The sequence below is a fragment of the Chenopodium album genome, chromosome 20 (assembly GCF_948465745.1).
Source record: "Chenopodium album chromosome 20, dcCheAlbu1.1, whole genome shotgun sequence".
NCBI classification, from domain to species: domain Eukaryota; kingdom Viridiplantae; phylum Streptophyta; class Magnoliopsida; order Caryophyllales; family Amaranthaceae; genus Chenopodium; species Chenopodium album.
In genome coordinates this window covers 38,282,685-38,297,366 of record NC_137853.1, presented here as the reverse complement: position 1 = coordinate 38,297,366, position 14,682 = coordinate 38,282,685, and the positions used below count along the sequence as shown (strand labels likewise).

General features: G+C 33.6%; 1 protein-coding gene across 1 annotated transcript; it reads left to right on the top strand.

Annotated features, from left to right (window-relative positions):
- The first annotated feature begins 8,337 nt into the window (after positions 1-8,337).
- Positions 8,338-9,366, top strand: LOC145597184 (uncharacterized). The gene has a single exon (XM_081653338.1). The coding sequence runs from the start codon at positions 8,338-8,340 to the stop codon at positions 9,364-9,366; it is 1,029 nt and encodes a 342-aa protein (XP_081509464.1).
- Positions 9,367-14,682: the final 5,316 nt, after the last annotated feature.

Below are 14,682 nucleotides of genomic sequence, written 5' to 3'. Positions count from 1 at the left end.
AGTGGTTTGTAATGTAGCTATATATCAATGAATGGATAAGGCAACAACATGGGTGAGCAAAATGGGAACAAATATATCTAAATATCATCTGAAGGTTACCTAAAGAACATGGCCTTTATCATGTGCGGCATGCGTGAATCATAGTCAAATTACTAATAAATCTCAAGCCAAAGTCATTGAAATAACAAATTGCATCAATCACACAAACACAGAGTAAGGTGACCTAATAAGAGAATTGGCTAGCTATACTTGATATGGGACAACCAATCTTTCCACAAACCATTCAATTGGTTCACACAATGTCAAGCAGTTAGCAATGTATAGCGCAAACCGACTGAATTTTAGAATTATAACTAAGATCAAAAGAAGCTCAAGAGAGTCAAACCAAATCCGCACACGGTTCGAAGTCAAAAATCTGAAAAATAGACACAAGTATGCACAATCAAAACCACTAGAAAAAAAATAAAAATAAGAAAGCAATACATTGTTTTTCGTTGTATGTAAACTCCCACTCCTAATGAATGGTACAAACCATACAACACCTACAAAGCAATAAAAAACACAACTAACATGTATAAAGTGATGATGACAATTATCCTCCCCCAAGCTAAACATCACATTGTCCGCAATGTGAACAAAGAGGAAACTAAAACATAAATAAGGGAGGGTCACAACTCACAAGGGGTGGATAAGCGAAGGGAGCGTCAAGGGTATAGACACCTCCACCACAATTGGTAGTTGTAATTGGGTAGCCGACATAGCCAAGTACGCAACTTAGCAATGTTTGTACCTAGCAAAAGATTTCATCACTTGAACACACATTAGCATTATTATTTAAATAACAAAAAAAAAAGATAAAAAAAAAATGAGAAGAAAGTCGGGTTGCCTCCCGATTAGCGCTGGTTTTCAAGGTCCCGCACGACCCTACTCAATTCATCAATCGGAAGAATCCAATGCCTTGAGTAACTTATCATACGCCCCTGCAAACATATCATTGAGCACCGCATATGGCTTGACTGCAAGCACACAGATCTTGAAATACAGGGGGTTAGAAAAAATAAAAGAAAAATGATCGGAAAAAGAAAAGTTATAATAAAAAGAAAAAGAATGTATACACCTTACCCCTGCTTGCCCCTTAGGCCATGTAGACCTTTTTGAATAATCATCAAGGTCCACATGACCAAGTGTATCATGAAATGGAGATATTTTGAGAAAGTATGGAGGATTTGACATAGTGAATGAAGGAACTAGATCAAGCCTGTAGGAAAACGGGATATGAAGGGGAGATGGGTTAGGCTTAACATAAATGTTTTTACCTATGCTTTTACCTTCAACTTCACCCTCATGAATAAGCTTGTCAACAAGATCTTCAACTACCAAAAGATCCAAAACCAACGGTTTCTCAACCAAGGACTTCACGATAATTGGTCGTTCTTCCTTCTCCACTACTTCTATATCGTCATTCCAAAAATTTTCACCATCAGAATCATAAATAGATGGGAAATTATTTTCCTCTATTGTACTTTCATTTGACGGGGAGTAAATATCATGAGTCAAATTAGCGCTTTCCTCCACTGAAATACAATCCTCAATACCAATATCATTATCATCATGCATCACCTGTTGGTTAGTATATTGTTGCACAGCAAGTAATTCAATAGATTTTGAAATACGTTGACAATCATGCATCAATTCATTAAGCTCTTCATGCTGATTAACAATAAACTCATTCATCATATTGAAAAGTTCCCTACACTCCGATGAATTGGGTTGAGTATAATTATCCACTTGGGATTGGTAAGAGGAATTAAAATCATGCATATAAGACTCACTAGGGTAATAAGAATTTTCCATGCATATATTTTGTGAATTTTGATAATCATATGATGCATCAAACATAGAAACATTAGCATTATAATACCCAGAATTATAATCATATTGCCCTTGATAATTAAGAACATTCATCCCATACGAATTATAATCATACCACTCCATGAAAACACAATATGAGTAAAACAAAAAGTAAGTATATACACAATAAAAATAAGAAAAAATATATATATACAGATTAGTCTCACCAAATAAGAAGCTAAATAAAATTAAGCCGTCTCCCCGGCAACGGCGCCAAGGCCATAGAAAATGAATCTCAGGCACGCAGAAAGCGTGGAGACCACTTGGTTCAAAAGATTCTAAGCCAAGAAAATTGAAAAGATTGGATGGAATAGAAAATGAGACTAATGATGTTCCAACGTCAGAAGGTCAAGAAAGACCAAATGTGGATGAAAGTAAAGAAAATGATGATAATCCAAAAGGGGACGAACAAGAAGACAACCCTACGGGGAATGAACAAGATGTTCAAAACATCGATAACAATGAAATTTCAATGAATTACGTCTCTACAAAGACTCAGTGGAATAGGAAAGATGTTATCGTTAATGAAATATTTGCAAATTCCATCGCAATCGACATTGTGTCTGATGAAAATGATGTTGAACCAAGAACTGTAGAAGAATGTCGACGTAGGAGTGATTGGCCAAAGTGGAAGGAGGCAATGCTAGCTGAGTTAAAGTCACTTGAAAAACGAGAAGTTTTTGGAAAAATAACCCTTACACCAGCTGGTGTAAACCCCGTTGGATACAAATGGGTATTTGTGAGAAAACGTAATGAGAAAAATGAAATAGTTAGATACAAGGCAAGACTTGTAGCCCAAGGATTTTCTCAAATTCCAGGGATTGATTATGAAGAAACATATTCTCCAGTGGTTGATGCAACTACATTAAGATTTCTGGTAAGTTTGCCAGTCGCAAAAGGACTGCAAATGCGATTAATGGATGTAGTGACTGCGTATTTGTATGGATCACTTGATACGGACATTTACATGAAAGTCCCCGATGGACTAAAACTACCAGAAAACCACAAGCCTAGACAACTGCTTTCCATAAAACTAAAAAGGTCACTTTATGGATTGAAACAATCTGGAAGGATGTGGTACAACCGTCTGAGTGAATACCTTATGAGGGAAGGATTCAAAAAAACCAAGTTAGTCCCTGTGTTTTCATAAAGCGATCACAATCGGGATTCGCTATCATTGCAGTTTATGTTGATGATTTAAATATCATCGGAACCCCAAATGAACTCGAGAAAACTGCAAAATACTTGATGAAAGAATTTGAGATGAAAGACCTTGGGAAAACTAAATTTTGCCTTGGACTGCAAATTGAGCACTTGAGTCATGGTATTTTTGTCCATCAATCAAACTATACAGAAAGAGTTTTGAAACGATTCTTCATGGACAAAGCACCTCCAACCAACTTCCCAATGGTTGTTCGTTCTTTGAATATGAAAAATGATCCATTCAGACCCCGAGAAGAAAATGAAGAGATTCTGGGTCCAGAAGTACCATACTTAAGTGCAATTGGAGCCTTAATGTACTTAGCTAACAATACTAGACCCGACATAGCTTTCTCTGTGAATTTGTTAGCCAGGCACAGCAATGCACCAACATATAGGCATTGGAAGGGAGTTCGACACTTACTCCGGTACCTACGAGGGACACAAGACCTTGGTTTATATTACCAACCAAAACAAGATGCTGCTCTCATTGGGTATGCAGACGCTGGATACTTATCAGATCCTCAAAATGCCAAGTCACAAAATGGATATGTGTTTACTTATGGAGGCACTGCAATATCTTGGAAATCAACAAAGCAGACATTGACTGCGACATCATCAAATCATGCAGAGTTGATAGCCCTCTACGAAGCAGGACGGGAATGTGTATGGCTAAGGTCGATGATCAGTAATATCCAAAAGGAGTGTGGAATGAACGCAATAACAGAATACCCAACCATCATCTTTGAAGACAATACAACATGTATCGCTCAAGTAACTGAAGGATATATTAAGGGAGATAAAACGAAACATATTGCCCCAAAACTGTTCTTCACACATGATCTGCAAAAGGACGAGGAAATAAATATCCAGCAATTTCAGTCTTCTGAAAATCTTGCTGACCTGTTCACCAAATCACTTCCTTCGAAGAAATTTGAGCAGTTAGTTCACAAAATTGGAATGCGACATCTTCGTGAACTACGCTGAGATCAGGGGGAGTATTATATGTATTGCACTCTTTTTCCCTTCGATCAGGTTTTTATCCCACCGGGTTTTTCCTGACAAGGTTTTTAACGAGGCAGTACACCAAAACATATAATACAATATAGTTGTACTCTTTTTCCCTAGCTATGGTTTTTATCCCACAGGGTTTTACCTAACTAGGTTTTTAATGAGGCAACTTGTACCCCATTCCATGCGAACGTTCAAAGGGGGAGTGTTGAGAAACATGCAAACATGATTGAATTGAAGTTCACATGTGGTAATTAAAGTCAATGAAAACTTTACTAAGTACAATAATTTGTATAAAGTACAATAATGTATATTATTTTATTCAATTATTTTGGCTATATAAATGAAAGTTCACGTATTGTGAACTTAGGTTGGAAAACAAAAGAAAGAGTTTTCCTACAATTCTACTACTTGCTTCCTACCTTCATCCCCTCACTGATAAATATCTTACTATCAGTAAAATATTTTAACAATTTTATGTTTTTTTCATAATTTGGAATTTTGATACTATTCACAAAATGAGATCCCGTAAAAAAAAAAATAATAATAATAATAATTGCAGCACACTATAAAATGAAAGTTTTTATCAGTTCAATTCAGTTCAGCTCCTAATTTCCTTCTCCTATAAAATGTTTATTTCAGTTCAGTTCAGCTCTAATAAGTTCAATTCAGTTCATTTCAATTCAACTCATTTCAGTCAATGAGAACATGCCCTTAGTTATATACCTAATAACCTCTTTACCCCATTTTAATTACACAAACTCTTAATAACACCCGATTTACACTAAATTAGTGTAAATTGGGGTGGGCAACTTCATCACCGAGAAAAACACCCACCACCAAACCACCAACCCTGTCGGATTCCAGCGCCGCTGACCTCCCCCATCCCCCGATTTCGGCGTCGCTGACCTCCTCCATCCCCTGATTTGTGTCGAACTTCGATCCCTGCCCCGATTTCGCGTCGAACCCAGTGTCTGGTTTGGTGGGTTTTCACACTTTCTTTCTCTCTCTTCCTTCAAATCAATCCACTAACAACTACAACTATCTTTCCCCCAAATTCCAATATCGCTTCCTATGTACACAACTACACAAAATCTGAATCAACATCCAACTAAAAAAAAACAATCAAATTCATTCATCAAATCCCAAAAATGATCCAAAAATTGAAACAAAAACAAGCTCAAATCAAAAAATATTAATGGGTTAATGGGGTTTTGGGTTGGCTGGGTGGGTGGGTGGGATTCCGGTTGGTGGTTTGGCGGTGGGTCTTTTTGATTTTGTGTTTTCTGAAATCAAGTTGGCTTCTAGACTTATGTAGTTTATTGCACTGAAATTGCAACTTCAAGAACACAAGGTTTAGTAGACTCCGAAACTGAGAGGTGATGACTGATATAGAACAAAAAAATTTGCATTTTGTGTTTATTTTTTTTTATTTTGATACTCAGTTTTTGTGAAAAAAAAGGGTAACTTTTGTAAAAAAAAAAAAGGGTCACTTTTGTGAAAAAAAAGGTAACTTTTGTGAAAATATAGGTCACTTTTGTAAAAAAAATAAATAAAGGGTCACTTTTATAAAAATATGGGTTACTTTTGTAAAAAAAAAGGGGTCACTTTTATAAGAAAAAAGGGTCACTTTTCGCAAAATGTTCGATGTACAATAAAATTATTGTAAACCGGGTGCATGCAAAAGGTTTTGTTTTAATTATATTATATCATGTGAGGTCCACTTTTCTTAAATACCATAATAAAGTGTGTGTTGCAAGTGCAACTATAAAGAAATAGAAGAAGTAAAACATTGCATAGCAATGCTGAGTCTTGTTTGATTCATCTTAATGATTAGTTTATTAATATTCCATTGTAATATATTTTTTTCCTAATATGGAATAAGATATTCATGGTCAAAATAATACGTTTACAAACGTGTACAATCAAAGTGAGAAAAGCATTGTAAATCATAGGTAGTACCTATTACTCTCTATGCATGTTATACTTCCTTCGTTAACTATTATTTGTAACAAAGGGGGTATTTGCGGACTCCTAGGCAAAATTTGTTTGTGAGAGTAAAATGGAGAGAGAAAAAGCTGGGTGCATGTGATGAGGAGAGAGATAGAGAGAAATGATTACCTAAAAAGGAAAAAAAAAAAACATTTGTTGCACATAATGGTTAGCATTTATTTATAGCATATGTTGCAAATAACCGTTAACAGAGGTAGTAAGTGAAATGTTTTTTATCTGTATACATATGTCAATACACCAATTTGGCCTCTAATATTTTAAAATATCAATGAGTAAGAATTATAATAATTGAATATTAGTGACTAATTGAACATACAAGCATTTCTAGTAAGTAACCCATAAACTCCATAGGGTAATGTCTAATGTGTAATGTATAACAGTATAATGTGTAATTTGTAAAAGGTTGGGTTCTTCTCTTTACAGAAGCACGAGTGGAACGCCTGCCACTAAAACTTCCGTTTAGATAGTCAGGAGTGTTATCCTCGAGGGAAGTACGCTTTCACTAATTGAACATACAAGCATTTCTAGTAAGTAACCCATAAACTCCATAGGGTAATGTCTAATGTGTAATGTATAACAGTATAATGTGTAATTTGTAAAAGGTTTTAAAATTTTGGTTTGGGTAACAACCTTCCATATAACAAAAAATGTTTCGACTTCCTTGGGCCAAATTAACCAGTACGCAAAAACTGTAGCCCAAAGTAGGAGAGACCCAATTCTTGAATTTATTGGGCCCCCATTTCTTTTGGGTTCTGGTAAGAATGGGCCCTGTCACTGCATGCCACTTTGACTCATAAAATTAAAACCCAATAACTTTTTTAAAGTTTTTAAATAGCAAGTTTTCCAAAAATGTATGGGAATTAAAAAATTCCATATTTGTAAGTTGTACCAGTTGTAAGTAGTTGAGTGTAGAATTTTTCAATGATAAATGTCGAATAATTATTATTGACTGGTCATATAGCAAATTAGTAATCCCATATCGTATACTGTCATGTTTAAAAAACCATGCTATAAAATTCATTATATTATCAACTTGCATTCAATGCTCTGTTGAATTATCTATGTCGTCACTTATTTGTTTAACAATTATTGTGGAATTATCAAATGGACATATAAAATGAGTTTTCCCTATTCTTAGCATTATTAATTTATTATTGTGAATGTTATGATAATGTAGCAATTATTTGGAATCATCAAAAGAATATATAAATACGATTTTGTTACTTGTTATTCATTTAGATAATAATGCAAAAAAAAAAAAAAAAAAAAAAAAAAAAAAAAAAAAAAAAAAAAACCACTAAGACTTTGCTTACAAAAAAAAAAAAAAAAAAAAAAAAAAAAAAAAAAAAAAAATGATTATCCTAGATTCCTATAGTTTTATTATTATCTACCATAGCAAATTAAAATCGTATGGATGTTCACTGGCTTAGTTAATTATGTCTTAAAGTCATAAAATTAAATCTATAACTATCTTTTGCAGCATTCTTTACAACAAAAAAAGAAATGTCAAGGTAATATATTCCCTCCATTCTCAAATTATATTCTTCTTTACTTTTAAGGTCAAGCTTATATTATTGAACAAAGGATGTAATATTGTAATAAGGATTAAGGACCACAAGCAACATATAACTTAATCAAATTTTTAATATTAATATGAATCATATATACATAACCCCTCTTGGATTCAAACAGAGCTACTTAGGACTTAGGTTAGTGTAATCATTGAAGCCCAATTAATTAATTAACCCCAAAACTCTCTAAAAGAGGAAGGAAAGGGAAAAAAAAAAAAAAAAAAAAAAAAAAAGCAAAAAGTCATACTAATTGTTAAGGTAGTTATGTTTTTGACCATATTATAAAGTAAATAGAATTAAAAAAATGTTAAGTTGTCACTCAAACAACTCATAATTTGGCTTTTGCCATCTATTTGCCAGTTTGATACATAATAATTTTATTTTATTCTCATCAATGCTGGCAGCATCTATCCATCTACTGCTATCTATGACTCACATCACATTGCACATTTTATGAGCTGTGACTCTCCTTCTCCCTCACTTTATCCTTCTCTTATAATCACTCTTATTCTTTCTCTTCCTAGTCAATCACATTCAACATCATCATAAAAGTCGAGTCGAGTCGAGTCGAGTCTAGTTAAGGATTGTATAAGAATAAGGTTGTGTATATCTGAACCTCTGATAGATAAATATGATAGCGGATCCGATTGGGATCCCAGCGTGTTTCTCATCCGGGGCAAGGTCCACGGATGAGTTAGAAAACAGGGCCGTGACACGGGCAGGTCAAAGTGTGATCATGTCAATGTATAGGACCAAGCTAGGCAACCATAGCCGTGTGATCACCATTACATGGTGTAGGAATCTCCTCCTCCTCCACGGGTTATCGGTTACAATATCGAGCCCTTACGACGAAGGGAGATCATCGTCGTCGTCGTCGTTGTCGTCGGATAGTGATGGGCATTACACTTGTAAGGTGGAGCTGAAGCCGTGGTATTTTTGGAGGAAACATGGGTCAAAAAGTTTTGCAATAGATGATGGTAAAAAAATGGATGTTTTCTGGGATTTGAAATCGGCTAAGTTTAATAATGGTGAGACAGAGCCAAGTTCAGAGTATTTTGTTGCTCTTGTGTATGAAAACGAAGTCGTTTTGTTAGTTGGTGATTTGAAAAATGAAGCATACAAGAAAACTGGGTGTAGGCCTTCTATTAGTGAGGCTATTTTGGTCACAAAAAAGGAACATATTTTTGGTAAAAAGAAATTTTTTACTAAGGCTAAGTTTCATGAAAAGGGTAGATTTCATGATATTGTAATAGAATGTAAGAATAATAAAGTTGAAATGGATTTGGAAATGGAGGTAAAAGTTGATGGAAAAGTGGTAATTGAAGTGAAGCATTTGCAATGGAAGTTTAGAGGAAATGGGAGTATACATTTGAACAGGTTAAGGGTAGAAGTGTATTGGGATGTACATGATTGGTTATTTAGTCCTGGATTAAGGCATGCTTTGTTTATCTTTAAGCCTATTATTCCGTTATCGTCGTCTAAGAGTTTATCATCGACGTCTCCTATGTCGTTGTCGTCATCATTGTCATCGTCTTTATCTTTATCGTCCACCCCATTGTCATCCCTACTTTCCGAAAGCTCTGGATCATTGGGCGACGGGTTAAATGGAAATGGGTCGTCCGAGTTTTGTTTATTCCTATATGCTTGGAAGGTTGAGTGATTGGAACCATCTAGCCTTCTTAAGGCTTATTTATTTCCAATAGACCAAGAAATCGGGGAGCACGAGCCTCAAATATTATTTACACTCAAGAGCGAGCATAGACTCCTAACTCTCAAGTCGTTAGGAGTCCATAAAACATCACAACACATGCTCTCGAGTGTACCTAATATTTATTAATCTCAATGCGATTAAACTGGACGTATTATTACTCCCTCCGTTTCAGATTAAATTGACGAGGTGGTGCAAGAAATGGATGGGAAGCACATGGGAGGAGATTAGGGAGAGAGGAGTTCAAATTTCAAGACAGAGAAAGAGGAGCTGGAAAATGAGATCTAACAGCTGGGTGGGCAATCTTCAAGTGGGCAAATTCAGACAGGACAGATTGGATTTGGTTACAACATGGGTCAATTATTCTTCTTCCTATCTAAAAGGCATCTAATCACCTTGTATTATTTGTCTGTTTTTTCTCATTTAGTCTGCCCTTGATTGGGAATATTTCTGCTCAATTATTTCTCATTTGGTTATACACTTATACTAATACAATACAATACAAAATACATTATTAATTTTTTTTGTTTTTAATGGGGTTTTAAAAATATTGGTAATTTTTTTATCATGCCATTTTAACTCTAGTACTCATTCTTGAGGAAGGAGAATAAATTTATACTCCATATGTATTACAAATATATGTTTGTACACGCAATATTGTTGTTACTTGTTAATGATATCATACTTCAATATAATATGGCCTTGTTAGGTAAATGAATTTCGGTTGTTTTCTAATTGATTTCACCTCATTGTTTATTAACGTTGTCAAACAAATAAACATATGAAAGTTGTCTATTTGGCTTTTCGAATGGATGAAAAGCTCTCTTTTAAGCTAAAAAGGAGAAATATATATATATATATATATATATATATATATATATATATATATATATATATATATATATATATATATTGGCATATTGCAACAAAGTTTTCACAGAGATTTTAGCTATTTTGTCCCGAAGTTGGTAATCTTTAATATTGTATGGAGTAAATAGCTGTTTATTAATCAAAAATCAACTTCATCAAACATCTTCATAAATAATATACTGTACTTGTACACACTACCAATATATAGATAATCAAACCAATTTTGGTTTGATCATCTATATATTGGTAGTGTGTACAAGTACAGTATATTATTTATGAAGATGTTTGATGAAGTTGATTTTGGTTTGATCTCGAGACTAACTACATGAAAGTGATAAATGGACTTGTACTTAGCTGAATTCAGCACTAAGTTGAATATACCTAAATCAATCTGTCCCATATCTAATCTAAGTAACTGTGTTTTTAGATGTATTTAGTAATAATTTCTAAAGATTCATACGATTTATAGATGTCTTTTCAATTATATATAACATTTTAGATAGTTCTTTCTCAAAATCTAACACTTTATTTTTAGAGAATAAAAAAAGAATGACCATTAAAATAAGTTGATAGCCTGTTAGATTGTTATGTGTTAATTATCTTTCAACATTCATGGCCACATTGGATACACAATTCAATTCTTGAGAAGATTGATATTCATTTGAAATATCTAAAAAGCATCACGTGCATTTAAAATGTAAAGCATGCATCACGTGCATTTAGATCTTAAATATAATTTTGCTACGTGAAGATTACATTAGACAAACCTACCATGTTCTCAATCTAGTGAAGCCCAAATGGTTAAGAACTATGTGCATTATCTTTTCACATTCACTAATCCTTCTACACGAAATTAACAAGCAATACGGAATACTCACAAAGCAACAAGTCACTAGTACTATATCAACGTTAAAGCTTTAAATTTTGGTTATCTTTGAACCCTTGGGTTGGACTCGTAGAGGCGTAGAGCTAATGGACCTCTGAGACGCGGTAAAAGGCCGAAAAAAAAAGATAAATTGGGCCGTCAAATAACACAGCTTGGAAATTCTTTCAAGCTAAGAGTGATGGTACCAAGGGTTAACCCATTGGAAAATTGATATCTTCAGGCACTTCAGCTGTCTTAAATCTCTTTACTACTTCGGTACTCCCTCCGATCCTTAATTCTTTCGAACATATATAGGGCTATTCTCTTCAGTTTAATTTCAATTCAGTTCACTTCAGTTTCTAATTTTCTTCTCATAAACAACTCAGTTCAGTTAAATTCAGCTCAGCTCAATTCAGTTAATCAGAACAGGCCCAATATCAATGGATACTTTAAAAATATTAAACTTTAACGAGTAATTTTCTACCAACAATATGTATTAGAGCTATTAGCGATTTAAATGTGCATTGACAAAATATATGTCAAAGGGAAATGAGAAGAACTTAAAGGATCGAAGGGAATATAAATTTGTATATGTTATGGAGTACACTGATCTTAAAATGTGCTTGTGATGCTTAAAAATTACTGAGTATTAATTTTAAACTAGCACTATGGCCTGTACAACCCACATGCTATTTATAAAAAAAAAAAAAATACGGAGTATGTTTTCTATTTTTCATATGCTCTATCAATAGTAAGATAATGTGCTTTATTTATCATGTAGATGCTATTTTTGTTCAACAAATAAAGATCGAGTTTGGTCGTTTGGAAGGGAGAGGAAGAGCACATTGATTGTTTTCGTAAAATAAGTTAAGTTAGAAGAAATATGAAAGATATAATGTTGAACACCATAAATGAATTGGTTTATGATTTAAGGGTCTGTTCTCTTTTGTTTATTTTCAGTTCGGTTTTTAATTTCCTTCTCTCATAAAATATTCAGTTCATTTCAGCTCAGCTCATTTTATTTCACCCAATTAGAACAGACCCTAAGAGTTGGTTTTAATGTTTTGTGGAGGAATATGCAATTCAAAAGGCTAATCCTTAGCTTTATGCCTTTATCACTACATAAAAAATATTTCTTGTCTTAACCTCGTATTAAAAGTTCATAACCGATTGTTTAACATAAAAAATTATGGGAAATTCTCAATGGTAGCCATATACTTTTGCCCATTCTTAATGGTAACAAAATATTTGACAAATTCTCCCAAATAGCATTATTTTTTAAAAGTTTCTCAAGCATAACAATATTTTTACAATTATCAACTAATTAACTTAATTAAACCAGAATTAAACTAATAAATAACAAAAAAAAATGCTTAATTAAAAAAAAAAATATGCCTTCCCCTTCCCTTTCCTTTCCATTTCCACCCCTCAAAACAATGAAAATCAGGGTTTTAAGCTGAACCATGTAATTTCGGGAATCGGAGTGGGTTTCGAGATGGACTTTGAGAGGGTTTCGGGGAAATTAAGGAGGTTATGGATGTGTTTCAGAGAGAATGAAGAGGTGGCTATGGGTGGGTTTCGCGGAGAACGAAGTTGTTTCGGGTGGGTTTTTGAGAGAACAAGGTGTTTTCGGGATAGTTATGCGGGGTATTTAGGTTTTCGGTGGTGGGCTAGCCACGCCGTGGAGGTGGCTACTTGGCAGAGGGTTTTAGTCCCATTTTTTAAAAATATCTTTTTTTTTCTTTTATTTATTAGGCTAATTCTTGTTTTTTTTAAGCTAATTACTTGCAAATTATACAACTATTGTCATGTTAGAGAAACTTATAAAAAGTAATGCTATTTGGGAGAATTTGCAAAATATTTTGTTACCATTGAGAATGAGCAAAAGTATATAGCTACCATTGAAAATTTCCCAAAAATTATTATTTCAGATGAACTGTCCAAGTTCCAAGATTCATGCTAATAACATCTAAAATTCCCAACACTAGAGTTTTTTAAATCTGTCTCACCAACAACCAGCACTATCATTCAAATTAAAGAACACAGCACATGAAAATATTGACATTAATTCATAATAAGCTTCAACCTCACCTGATTATTTTTAATCAAATGGCATATTTTACGGCAAAAGTCATGCCTTTTCAGGTCAGAGACACAGAGCTTTGAAATTGATACTTCGTGTATACTCTAATGCTCATTATTTCATTAATAAAGGATTTAAGACTAAGGAAACACCAACTAGCTTAATGGTTAAAGTGTGCCTTGAGAGTCCTATTTAAGCTATACACTTGTGGTTTACTACTTGGTGATAGTAGTTAAGAAGGTATGCAAATAAATATGACGAGGTTATTGGGGACTTGGGGTACGCCGAGTTACAACTTACAAGTATCTTAGCTTAATAATCGGAGTTTCTTCCTTAAGATCCCAGCTACGTACTTGTAGTATATACAAAAAAAATCAATCGAATCATATAGTCATGATCCACGTTACAGTGTTACATACACAATAACAAATTATATATAGTCTTGTTTGAATCTAAGCAAAATTCCAATGTGTTCATACTTGTGTGTGTGTGTGACATTAATGAAATCATAAAACACATTAGCATAACCTTATAGTATATAAAATTATTTTCTAGAAAGAGTAACAACTTACCATGGATAAACTAACCTAAAAGGAAGAAAATGATATAAAAGTAGCAAAGAAACATAAAATCAAATCAAGCGTTTATCGGTTTATCACACTATAAGACGCATGATATTGCTAGTAAAGAGTTTTTTTGTCGGGTCAATAACATACTTCATTTCGATATATTTCGAGTTGCATATGTGATACTTGTCATTAACCAAATTTGCAACTAACGAAGTACTCCCTCCGTCCCTAAATTACATTCCTCTTTTCTATTTTTGGTATTCCAAAATTACATTCCTACTTTCTATTTTTAGTAAGTTTTTTTTAGTAAATCAACTCTCTTTTTCTGTTTTATATTTAATGCTTTCTCACTCATCCTTACCTAATCTCACTCATAATATTTGTGCCAAATTACAATGAATATGATTGGTTAAAAATTTTCAATTAGGAGCATGTGATTGGTTCTTTTTTTTTTACAAAGGATTGATGACATGTCATGAGTAATAACTACTCTATCTTTGTACTTTCCATTGCATTATCTAATTATTGTTATTTGTCTTATTCTTTCCTCCTTAATTCCCGTGTAAATTTCCAAAGAGGAATGTAATTTAGGGACGGAGGGAGTACAAGTATTAAGGAATTCTCTTTAATCAAGTAAGGAAAATTTGTCTAGAACTACCCTAAAGATAGGGTGATTTGTGAACAACTACCCATTTTTTTTATTTGTTAAGAACTACCCGGAAGTTACAAAACGTTTGGGTAGCACTACCCATTAATGTTTTCCGTCTAAAAAAAGTTAATGGGGCCCACTTTTTCACTTTTTCCACTTAATTAACTCCCCCAATTACATTCTCTCTCCTCCCTAATTAACTTCCCCTAAACCTTTGAAATCAAAACCCCCA

Excerpts from the sequence above, each read along its gene's own strand:
- LOC145597184 (XM_081653338.1), top strand. The coding sequence starts at position 8,338 with ATGATAGCGGATCCGATTGGGATCCCAGCGTGTTTCTCATCCGGGGCA.